The 12099-nt window shown below is 38.8% G+C and overlaps 1 protein-coding gene and 2 long non-coding RNA genes across 3 annotated transcripts; 1 reads left to right on the top strand and 2 right to left on the bottom strand.

Annotated features, from left to right (window-relative positions):
* Window positions 1-402: 402 nt before the first annotated feature.
* LOC111917733 (uncharacterized) lies at window positions 403-2729 on the bottom strand. The gene is made up of 2 exons (XR_002858995.2): window positions 898-2729; window positions 403-661 (listed from the first exon to the last, which is right to left on the bottom strand). It is a non-coding gene; the product is annotated as an uncharacterized LOC111917733 (long non-coding RNA).
* A 3795-nt stretch (window positions 2730-6524) lies between these two features.
* Window positions 6525-7727, bottom strand: LOC111917735 (uncharacterized). The gene is made up of 4 exons (XR_006190219.1): window positions 7595-7727; window positions 7077-7180; window positions 6923-7002; window positions 6525-6692 (listed from the first exon to the last, which is right to left on the bottom strand). It is a non-coding gene; the product is annotated as an uncharacterized LOC111917735 (long non-coding RNA).
* Window positions 7728-9571: 1844 nt separating this feature from the next.
* On the top strand, window positions 9572-11825 carry LOC111917734 (uncharacterized). The gene is made up of 2 exons (XM_052770192.1): window positions 9572-10670; window positions 10762-11825. The coding sequence occupies exon 1, from the start codon at window positions 9572-9574 to the stop codon at window positions 10364-10366; it is 795 nt and encodes a 264-aa protein (XP_052626152.1). The 3' UTR covers window positions 10367-10670; window positions 10762-11825.
* Window positions 11826-12099: the final 274 nt, after the last annotated feature.

Here is a 12099-nt window from a genome sequence, read left to right as displayed (position 1 = left end):
GGGGGGGAGAGGCATGTGTAAGTAAAGTCTGAATTATATTATTAATTGATCGAATTTTACGTTTGGATTTACCATTTTGTGGTGAAGTGTGGGGGCATGAAAAACGGAAAACCATTCCATTTTTAGTACAAAAATCATGAAAGGATTTATTATTTTACTCGGTTCCGTAATCACATTGAAACGATTTAATATCACGCTCAAATTGTGTCTGGATAAATTTGGAGAAGTTTAGAAATGTGGAATACACATGTAATTTATTAATTAATGAGAATGTCCAAACATAGTTGGTATAATCATCAAAGAAAAAGAGGTAATATCGATGACCTCCTGTGCTTGCAACCGGGGAGGTCCACAAATCACTATGCAATATGTCAAATGGCATGGAGGTGCAAGTCAAAGAACTATAGAAAGGCAATTTAATATGTTTACCAAACACACAAGATTGACATAAATGTTTATCGGAAAATCTGCCAATAGAAATAAAGTTGTTCTTATTCAAAACACGCAATAATGATGAACTAGGATGCCCTAAGTGGGGATGCCATAGGTCTTGAGACAGGGCAGCAAAACTGGAAGGAGTGACTTGCGTAGACGACGATGATAAAGGATAGAGATCTCTTGTGCTATTACATCGGAGGATAGGAATCCGCGTCTGAAAGTCCTTCACAAGAAAGCCAAAAGGGTTAAATTCAATGGATATATTATTATCAGTGGTTAAACGACGAACAGACAAAAGGTTTTTTATTAGTTTAAGTGCGTGAAGAATATTTTTGAGTTGTAACGGTGGAAAGGGTGGTGGTAAGGTTGTGTGACCGGTGCCATGATTTGGGATTTGGAAACCGTTGCCAACGACTATGTTGTTTTAAATACTACTATTGAAATAACGGGAAATGTTACCTTTATTGTTTGACATATGATTTGTAGCCCCGAAGTCCAAATACCAATTCTGATCAGGATTGAGAGTCATTGTGTGCATAGCCTGCTCGATGTTTGTTGGTGTATATGATTCTGCATAACCAAAAGGTGGGCTGCCAAGAACACCTGCAAATGTGTTTTGGTTAGGGTGCCTGTTACCTGGTGTGGTTGGATATGGTGCAGGAGGGGCTTTCCACTGTTGTTGTTGTTGCCAAGTAGGATTCCAACCATTAGAGTTCTAACCATTACAAGGAGTTTGTATATAAAAGTAATTACCCTGACCAAAATTTTTCCCACGTCCACGCCCTCCTCTACCTGATTTTCCTCCACCGCGAGCCTACTATCCACGGCCTCCTATGTGGTTTTGTTGCTGATCATAACCGGATCGATTGCGAATACTTGTGTTGTGTGAGATGGATTGTTGAGCTACTGCTGAAGCTTTTTCTGTGGCAGCAAGTAGTGCAGTGGAAGATGTGGCTGCAATGTGAGCTTTTCGGGTTTCTTCCAAAATGAATTTGGACCTTGCTATATAAAAATCAGGCAGGGGAGAGGTTTGTTGCAAGTGTGTTGCTATGTTTTCATATTTTTCACCAAGAACAACAATTAATTGTAGCACCAACCGATCCTTGGAAACAGGTGCATCAACGTTTGAGAGTTGGTCAGAGAGAGTTTTTAACTCTTGACACTAGGCAGAAACATTGGGAAAAGATTCCCACCGAACATTAAAGAACTGGTTTTCCAAGTATATTCTCCAAGGCTTTCCATGCCCGTTCAGCAGTAGAGTCTGGCTTGAGAATGGTAATTAGTAAATCCTTATAGATTGTACTGTAAATCCATTGTAGAACTAAAGAATCTAATCGTTTCTATGGAAATTTCTCGTCAATCTTTTCTTTATCTTTATCACCGGGTGATTTAGATGAAGATCCTTCAGCGGGAATGATGTGATTGATTATGTCATGGGCGTGACAGTGGATCTTGAAGAATTCCACCCATGATGTGTATTGCCCATCATCATGGTCCAACACAATGGGAATGAAATTCCTGATATTGGTAACTGTAAGAGCAGGATGTAGATTAGCCATTCGAGCGAAAGAGAAGAATATGAATGAAGAGATAACGAAGATAGAATAAAGTTTCTCTCCTTATCACTCTGATAGGATCTCAGAATTACAGCAAGCATTAAATAATTAGATAAAATTAAAGGGACCGACTCGAGAGGGGCAAAGTCTCCAATACAAACAAACAAATGATAAAATGATTGAACTGAAAAACAATTGAAACGTAGCCTGCTAATTAACACTTGGAATGATCAGTAACTGCTCCTAGAAACTAGCTTGTTAACTGCCCCCCGCCTTTCCATTATCTCGTTGCTTTGTTGACCCAATGGTTCTAACCAAATCCCAAAAATGGCATTGAATTACTCCTGTTCAATTGATTTCGGGTCACGAGGTTTGACCCGTTTTGGCCTCCTTGTGTACACTTTGAGCTGGGTTGTATCACACTCCCACCGGGCACCAGCAAAACAAGAACAAAGGCTTGGGAAGCACTGTAGCTGCGGGATCTGGCCAGGGTGATTCCGGTCATGGAGGCTCCGATCAGGGCGGCGCCAGTCAAGGAGGTTTAGGCTTTAACGGAAGTAGTCTCGTCTTTGGAACCGTCAACCAAAACGAGGGAGGAAGAGGTGGAGGGCGTTATGAATACCGCCATAAGAAGATAGACATGCCTACCTTCGATGATAAAGATCCCAACGATTGGATCTTGCAACTTGAGAGATACTTCGCCATCTATCAATTGATCAACGTGTCTCCCTTTTCCTCATTGACTAGAATATGTATATATACTTACAAATGTTACAGTTTAGTACCACGAGAATTACAAAATATACAATATACATCATAAAGTTTTTCCTAGTCTAATAGTTGACCTACACCAATGAAAAATTGAACATATAGTTAGTAAGCCAAAAAGAAAGAGTTGTTTTGTCATGAACTTGATTTTCTTTGGAAAGGTACAAAACCAACAAGGATAAATTAGTATACAAGTGACATACATGCCTTAGATAAGTCATCCATTTGTATCTTTAAAAAAATGCAGATAAATAAATTATAAAGTATTTGGTTTGTATCCAGTCCGCCTTAAAAAATAATAAACTACTCAACATACTCTCCACTAATAACTTCATCTACTTGGAATCTCATAAGGTTTCAGATATATACAATTTCAGTGATGAAAGTATTAGAACACAAAATTATGATGTAAATTGTAAGGTACCAATTTCCTGTCTTCAATTTCTCTGGAAGAACATTGTACACTTGTTCTACCACTAACTACCACAAATACAAAATCAGTAACTATTGTGATGAAATGTAGAGTCCAGAGGGTTTACATTAAGGTGTTGTTTGTTTTGGAAGTGGTTAAATGTCTTTTGTCTTTTTCCATATTTGCGGAAGAAGACGTGCACTTGAGAAACGTCTACCCCCCAGAAGGGAAAAGTGCTCAAAAAGTGCTTTTGTAGAAAAACAAACGAGGCCTAAGAGTGTATATATGAACATGAAATCTATACTTGATAAAAAAAACAAACCATGGAGCAACAAAAAATGTACATTGATTTAGGCCAAATTAATCTCATATGTGTGAAACGTATGTATCAAATAATATCAAATCCTAACCTTCGTGAGGGTCCTTTAAAACATAATCCCCAAAATTAACCCCATGTGTGAATCGTATGTATCAACTACTAATGTCTTATTTGACAATCTTCTCCTATTAAACTAATTTCATCCAGAGCTTTTAGAAAGCGGACTACATACTCTCATTGAATCCAAGATTTGACCTATAATCTAGATAGATATACACTGTTTTTATGCCTTAAGTTGCTTGCCAACAAATGTAAAAAGAAAAACAATCTATCATAGTGTCACACCCCGAAAACCCAAGGCGGAAACATTTACGGGGCAGACTCCACGTTGAGTATCAAATCCAATGTACATAGTAAGCAAAGTAAACAACCATTATATTACATATAAAGATTTTACATTTGTTTTAAAGTAAAAGGTATTACAAGTGTGATACATATGTATATATATAGACAAAAGTAAGAAGTGTCTTCTACGCACTCCGTCTTCGCCAAAAGGATCATCGGGTACCTGTCTAATGCGGACCTGAGAATACAAGCAATTTGAAAATCAGCATAAAGCTGGTGAGTTCATAAGCGGTTTTGTTTTCTGAAAATGCATTTGTTTCCTTTCTGTTTCTGAAAAGTTACGCACCAAGAAAATCCCATATTTTCTTAAAAGTTGGTTATTAATCTGAAATGTAATGTAAAAGATGTACACTGAAAAACATGGTTACTCTTGTGAATTGTAAGGTTTAGTTATCTGGTTTGTTACACGAATCTGGTTATGTACAAATGTTACCCCAGGAAAATCCCATATTTTCCTAAAAAGTTGGTTATCAATCTGAATTGTAATGTAAAAGATGTATATCGAAAACTTGGTTGTCCTTGTGAAATGTATTAGTTTTAACACATGTAATAAACTAATATGCACAAGTAAACTAGTTACTTTATTCATTATTACTATCAAGTAAATCTCTGTTATCCAAATTGCGAGTTCCATAACCATACGATAGACTAGATATGGTAATAAGTAGTTCACATCACCTTATGACTTTCGTCACCCTTGAACCTTTTGGTTCGGCTGTAGCTAGCAGCCAGGTGTGGGGTAGTCAGCCCCGTATAGATCTATACACTCAAGTCACGCTCCCTATCTAAGAGATTCTGGTTATAGTGGTGGTCCTCCACTCGCGTATCTCTGTGGAGTGTTCTCCGAGGACGTGTCTCCAATTTATAGGAATAACAAATTTACTAGTAATAATACAGAAAGATACTTATTACAAACAATGATCCTCCACTCACGTGTCTCTGTGGAGAGTTACTGAGGACAAAACAGTGTACTCAGTTTCATGTTCAAAGATCAAATGTTATGATCTTAACTGATAAAATGTGGAAAACCATTTGTGAAAATATAAAATACAACATTTTATAATGTTTTTCACAAATACTACGATAATGTGTTCTGCAAGTTCATACTGTCATCAGATATGATTATCAGTGTTAAAAGCATATGTAATATGAAACACAACACATATAAAACAAGTTTTGAGTACAGGTATTCATTGTACTTTGCTTGTATTCTCCCCCTGAAAACATTGAAAAAAGGTAGGGGTATGAACTCACCAGGCGAGAAAACATGACGGTTTGGATGCTAAATGTCGGTTCGGGGCTTGTTAACGCACGAGGTTCCTATGTAATTTGAAATGATATAAAAATATATCTAATTAGAATTTAATTCACTAATTAGATAGGATTATACACTCCAATACAAGAAAACGCTTCAAATTAAGTGTTTGGAGTGACCCGGGTGGCATCTACGGACGTATAGGGCTCGGATAATGAGTTTGCTCTTCAAGAGTAAACTCCTTAGGGAGTTTACGGCCCTAAGACCAACTCCACATGAGTTCACGGCCATGAACTCATGAATGAGGGGTTTTATGGTGCTAAATGGTTAAATAACACTTGAGGAAGGTTGCTATGATTTAATATAAGGCATAGGAATGAGTTAAAACACCAAAGGGACCATCAAAGGGAGTTTACGGCCCTAAACTAGGAGTTTACGGCCGTAAGCTCCTATACCCTTATTATATTAATGATTTGGTGGCCTTAGATCAATCACATGTGATTCAAAGAATTTTTACAAGCCTTAGGATGAATTTAGGACATCATTTGACTAGTGTATATGAGTTTACGACCCAGGAACCCATTCTTGGGGGGTTTACGGCCGTAAGCTCCTAAAGGGAGGGTTTTCATCATGTTTATGGCCCCTAAATCGATTGTGGTTGGTTCTAGAATTTAATCCAAAGCTATTGGTGTGTTTAAGTGGCATTTAAACACTTGAATTTGAGTTTACTCCCCATGAATATGAGTTTACAGCCCAAGCATGTTCTTGGGCAGTAAACTCAAGTTTACTCCCCAAAAGTTAAGTTTAAGGTGTTCTAAGTCCATTCCATTAAGCCATCCAGCCATATCTAAGCTCCAAATGTCGATTGGAAGGGTTTTTGGGCTCTAAAACCCATTTTATGTGAGTTCACGGCCTAGGACTGTTCTAGGGCCGTAAACTCATGATAATGGTCCTATTCCATAGTTTGACCACGAATTTGGAAGCTAGAGAGGTTGTACAACAAGTTAGGGAGGTTACCTTGATGAAATGGAGCTTTAATTTGATGATTTTGGACCTTAAGTTTGGATTGAGGAGAGAGGTTAGAGAGAGAGAGAGTAATGAGAGAGTGTAAAAGCTTTAAATGGGAGCTTAATCCACTTTAAATATGTTCCAAGTTCGGGACACGGTGGAATTTTACCCGATACCGACGTTAGACGTGGCTTTTAGTCGCACCCGATTAAGTTGTCATAACCCGATATGGTCGATTTTAAAAATATTCCGATTACTAGAATGGGGTGTTAATATGAGTTCTAAACGCGTTAGGACACTCATTAAGTCATAATAGAAATCCCACATTTATGACTTTATTTGATGACGTAAACGGAAACGAAATTGAAAACGACGAATGTATTAACGAAACGGGTTACAAATAATGGAACGAACTTCGAGTTGTCACACATAGTCATGAACCTTACATAAAAAATTGACCAACACAATTGCACTTGGCATATGATGTGTTCTCAAAAATTGAAGTTTTTCTTGAAATACCCTTGTCGTCCACTAAAAAAATAATAAGAAGAAAAAAACTGTTAGTGTTTCATCAAGTTAATGATTGTTGTTTTTGGATGAAAAGCTATAAATACATTGCTATTATGAGTAAATATTAAAGAAAATTATCTATTAAATACTAATAGTAAAACAAAATTATCAACTAAAACATTTATAAAAATTGCAATACTTGATGGCATTTCTTGTATAGATCATGAGAAAGAATAAGATGAAATTCGTACTTTCTTAATATTATTGGTTAGGCTAAAAGGTAACAGCAATAAGATGCTTGTTCAAGCATCACAGCTGAACGAAGATGTTCCTGCAAAAAAAATGAAGTTTTTAACAAAATTCTCATATTTATATTTTTATTCACAAAAGAGAATTGATTATTACCTTAAACACCAGCACCCTCTTTATATTCACCGCATGTTTCTAACACTTCATCACACCAAAGACCACACCATGCGGCATTTCTCTTTCCCTGATGTCTCAATTTGCTAAAAGAAATTACAATTTTTAGATAAATAAAAAATTTGACTAAATAATAAATATAAATTGTAAAGAACTACCAGGCCTAGTAAACAAGTGCTAAAGGCATTTTCCATGCAATATTTAGCATCTTTTAAATAAGAGAAACTAAATATTCTCCTACTTTTGTTCCTACAAATCCTCATATTCAATTAAATAATGACATGTATCATTTTAGTATACTAAAATATTATTAAATGAGCATTAAATGTGACACATGCTATCATTTAATTGGGTAGGAAGATTTATAGGAATAAAAAGTAAGAGAATATTTAATTTCTCTTTAAATAAATAAGCACATCATTTCCTGAGGAGAATAAAAAAACACAAGTTTTAGGGACAAAGGGGTATTTCTGAAAATACACAAACAGGGTTATACTCACAGTTATAGCTACTTGTACACCTTTATATCATTTCCATGCTTTGTCTAATTGTAATCAGTGGATTGTGATAAGCATCAACCACTCCTAGTTTACTCCAGGAAGGGTAAGAGGCCCAAGAGGACCTATGAATTACGAGTCCAGTCCATTAGACTGAGGTCTGGGAAGATGATTCTCAGAAAATAATCTTTTTGGTTGTTTCTTTGCTTTTGTTAGTGACCTTAGCACTATTTTGATCGTGGGGGTGATGCATGTGTCCTATAGAGCAGTTACAGCTTTTTGTTAGAGGACATATTAGCTAGCTTTTGCTTTGTGTGTGTAAGAAGTTCTTTCTAGAACCAGGAGAAATCCCTCTCTCGAATATGGGGCTTTTGTTATGAATGATCAGTAATCTTTTGGTTCTTTCCTTCGTTTTATTTGTTCAATTGTGTGTTGGTTGTGAAGAATTCAGTTACAGGAAAGGAAGAGCTTATCAATTGGTATCATAGAAGTTCGTTCCGATGGGAGGAGCATCGAAGGAGGCCGTTGCAGTCAAGAAGGTTGAAGAACAAGTTGGGATTATGCAGATCCAACTTCACTCTCACGGTGGTGATATCCAAGAGATCAAGCAAAGAATGGATATCATCCTTAATGGGCAAGATGAAATGAGGCAGAATCAAGAACAAATTAACAAGACTTTAGCTAAGTTGCTTTAAAAGAACGATGGGACCTCTGGTACTCAAGGTTCTCTCCTTATCACTCTGATAGGATCTCAGAATTACAGCAAGCATTAAATGATTAGATAAAATTAAAGGGCCCGATTCGAGAGGGGCAAAGTCTCCAATACAAACAAACAAATGATAAAATTATTGAACTGAAAAACAATTGAAACGTAACCTGCTAATTAACACTTGGAATGATCACTAACTGCTCCTGGAAACTAGCTTGTTAACTGCCCCCCACCTTTCCATTATCTCGTTGTTTCGTTGACCCAATGGGTCTAATCAAATCCCAAAAATGGCATTGAATTGCTCCTGTTCAATTGATTCCGGGTCACGAGGTTTGACTCGTTTTGGCCTCCTTGTGTATGTACACTTTGAGCTGGGTTGTATCACACTCCCATCGGGCACCAGCAAAACAAGAGCAAAGGTGTGGGAAGCGATGTAGCTGGGGGATATGGCCAGGGTGATTCCGGCCATGGAGGCTCCGGTCAGGGCGGCGCCAGTCAAGGAGGTTTAAGCTTCAATGGAAGTGGTCTCGTCTTTGGAACCGTCAACCAAAACGATGGAGGAAGAGGTGGAGGGCGTTATGAATACCGCCATAAGAAGATAGACATGCCTACCTTCGATGGTAAAGATCCAACGGTTGGATCTTGCAAGCTGAGAGATACTTCGCCATCTATCAATTGATCAACGAAGAGAAACTGGAAGCTGCCATCCTTAGTTTGAGCGGGGATGCACTTTCATGGTACCGTTGGTCCGATAAGCAAGAAGCAATCACAACCTGGGAACAGATGAAACAGGTGTTCTTGAAGAAATTTAGGCCGATCCAAGGAGGGGACATTTACGAACAATGGTCTACACTGGAACAAACGGGAACGGCGACGGAGTACGTGAGGAAGTTTGTCGAGTTAGCGGCACCCTAGAGGCAGTTGACAATCGCGTCGCCATCGCTAGGTTCATCAAAGGTCTTAAGCCCAGTATCAGAAAGGAATGACGAATGTGAACTCCCCTCGATTTGGGCCAGATCCATGGATCTTACCCATCATCCCGCTCCACTTAAATTACCCGAAGAAGTTATGGGGAGATCGACCTCTCACAGAGGCACAAATCAACGAGAAAAGGGCTCGTGGACTCTGTTATCGCTGTGACGAGAAGTGGAATAAGAACCATCGATGCAAGTCCTAAGTGAATGTGATATTGGTAGAAGAAAGAGAAGAAGCGCAGGAGGAAGAAGTAGAGACGGAAGTGATAGACCCTCCTGCTGCCCTCGATTCAACTGATGGGTGAACTCATCGAGGTGTCCCTCAATTCAGTAGCGGGTCTGACCTCACCAAAATGCATGAAGATGCCCAGAAAAATCTTTGACCTGGCCGTGGTAACCTTCATCGATCCCGGTGCAACCCACAACTTCATCTCTTCCCAAATTGTAAAGGAATTGGCATTACCCATCACTGACACAGAACCTTATGGAGTCAGAATGGGAACTGGTGACAATGAAGAAGGGAGGGGCATTTGCAAAGGGGTGATGCTACAACTGCAAGAGCTTGACATTGTTGAAGAATTTCTACCGTTGACGCTAGGGAGCTCGGATGTGATACTGGGAATGAAGTGGCTGGAGACATTGCGAACTACACAGACCAATTGGAAGTACCAAACTATGGTATTCACCGTAGGGGATCGACAAGTGAGCCTAAAAGGGGACCCCTCACTAGGAAAGTCTTTAGTATCCCTCAAAGCCATGGAGAGAACGATAAGGAAAGAGAAGACCGGAGTGTTGATTGAGCTCAACAGTACTGAGAAGGAAGATGAAGCAGCTCGGATGGTTCCAGAATTCTTGGAGCCCATTTTGTCCCAATTCCAAGGAATCTTTGACGAACCCACCGAACTGCCACCAAAAAGGCACATTAAGCATCAAATCGCGTTGAAGGAAGGCACCGATCCCGTGAGTGTGAGACCATACAGGTACTCTCACTTTGAAAAGGAAGAAATTGAGAAAATGATTCAAGGAATGCTTATGGCAGGTGTGATTCAACCTAGTAGAAGCCCTTATTCGAGCCTTGTTATCCTTGTATAAAAAAAAAAGATGGGTCTTGGCGTTTTTGTTTTGATTATCGGGCTCTCAACCGGGCTACTGTTCCCGACAAGTTCCCCATTCCGGTTATTGATGAGCTCCTTGATGAGTTGCACGGGTCAATCATTTTTAGTAAGTTGGACCTTCAGTCGGGAAATCAAGATGAAGACGGAAGATATCTAGAAAACTGAATTCCGAACACATGACGACCACTATGAATTTCGGGTAATGCCCTTTGGGCTTACTAACGCCCCTGCAACCTTCTAATCTCTCATGAATGAGGTTTTCCGGCCATTTTTAAACGAAGGTTCATCCTAGTCTTTTTTGACGACATTTTAATATATAGCTCTAGTACCGAAGCCCACGAAAAACAACTGATCACAGTTCTGGCTCTACAGGAAAAGCATCAACTCTTTTTGAATAAAAAAATGTGAATTTGGGCAAAGGCGATTATCATACTTGGGTCATGAGATTTCGGAAGGAGTGGCAGTTGAGAGTTCGAAGGGGATTCCTATGCCTGACAGGGTACTACAGAAAGTTTGTCCAGGGTTATGCTAGAATCGCCTCACCATTGCCTGATCAATTAAAAAAAGATCAGTTTGGGCGGAATGAAGTAGCAAAAGAATCCTTCCAGCAGTTGAAGAAAGCTATGACCACAGTGCCGATTCTCGCTATGCCGGATTTCCAAAAAACCTTTGTGGTTGAAACTGATGCTTCGGGGCATGGATTGGAAGCAGTTCTAACCCAAGACAGTCGACCCATAGCGTACTACAGTTCCATATTGGGGGCAAGGGCAAGGCTCAAATCCATTTATAAGAAGGAACTCATGGCAATTGTTAAAGTCATACTAAAATAGAGGGCATACTTGTTAGGCCGGAAGTTCATTGTACGGACTGATCAACTCAATCTCAAGTACAGTACCTGTTAGAACAGCAGGTGGTGGGTAGTGACTACCAGAAATGGGTCTCCAAACTAATGGGATTTGAGTTTGAGATTCAGTATAGAATGGGAGCAAGTAATCAGGTAGCGGATGCTCTTTCTCGCAAGGGCTTGGATGCTGAGATGCAGAATATGGAGGTTGGGTGTTGGAAACATTGGAACAAACTCAGGGAGGAGATGGCATTCATAAGTCGAGTGAAGAAGGAGCTGGAAGTCGACTGCAATTCACATCGGGAATTTAGCCTGTACCAGGGAAATCTTTATTACAAGAACAGGTTGATCGAGACAAGATCTTTGTCAGTCATTTTTGGATGGAACTATTCAGGTTCCATGGAATTTCCCTCAAGAAAAGCACAGCATACCACCCGCAATCGGATGGCTAAAAGGAATTGTCATGTGTATGGTTGAAAGGAAATGGAAATGATTTCAATTCCATTCATGTTTTGTTTTGTGTTTGGTTTGCATGTCTATCAAAAGAATTGAAGTGAAAATGATGTTAAATGACCAAAACACCCTTTAGTGACTTTTTTTTTTAAAATCAATAGAACTGCTATTATAATTAAACCCATGAAATTTAAATGGGAGAATGAGCAACAATGCAATTTAAAAACTTAAATGTAATAGATGATCAAATGATACATTGCATACAAATTCTTTAATGAAAAACTGGAATCATGTTGGTACAAAATAAGGTTGAGAAGCTGCAAGGGCAAGTAACTAAAAATAATTTTAAAATGATAAAATTTAAACTCTTAGAATTGTGTGTAAAAACTTACATATGGGTATAGTTTCTAATT

The sequence above is a fragment of the Lactuca sativa genome, chromosome 4 (assembly GCF_002870075.4).
Source record: "Lactuca sativa cultivar Salinas chromosome 4, Lsat_Salinas_v11, whole genome shotgun sequence".
Taxonomy (NCBI): domain Eukaryota; kingdom Viridiplantae; phylum Streptophyta; class Magnoliopsida; order Asterales; family Asteraceae; genus Lactuca; species Lactuca sativa.
This window is presented reverse-complemented; position numbering and strand designations above follow the sequence as displayed.

Coding starts and splice junctions, on each gene's coding strand:
- LOC111917734 (XM_052770192.1), top strand. CDS start 9,572: ATGGGTGAACTCATCGAGGTGTCCCTCAATTCAGTAGCGGGTCTGACC.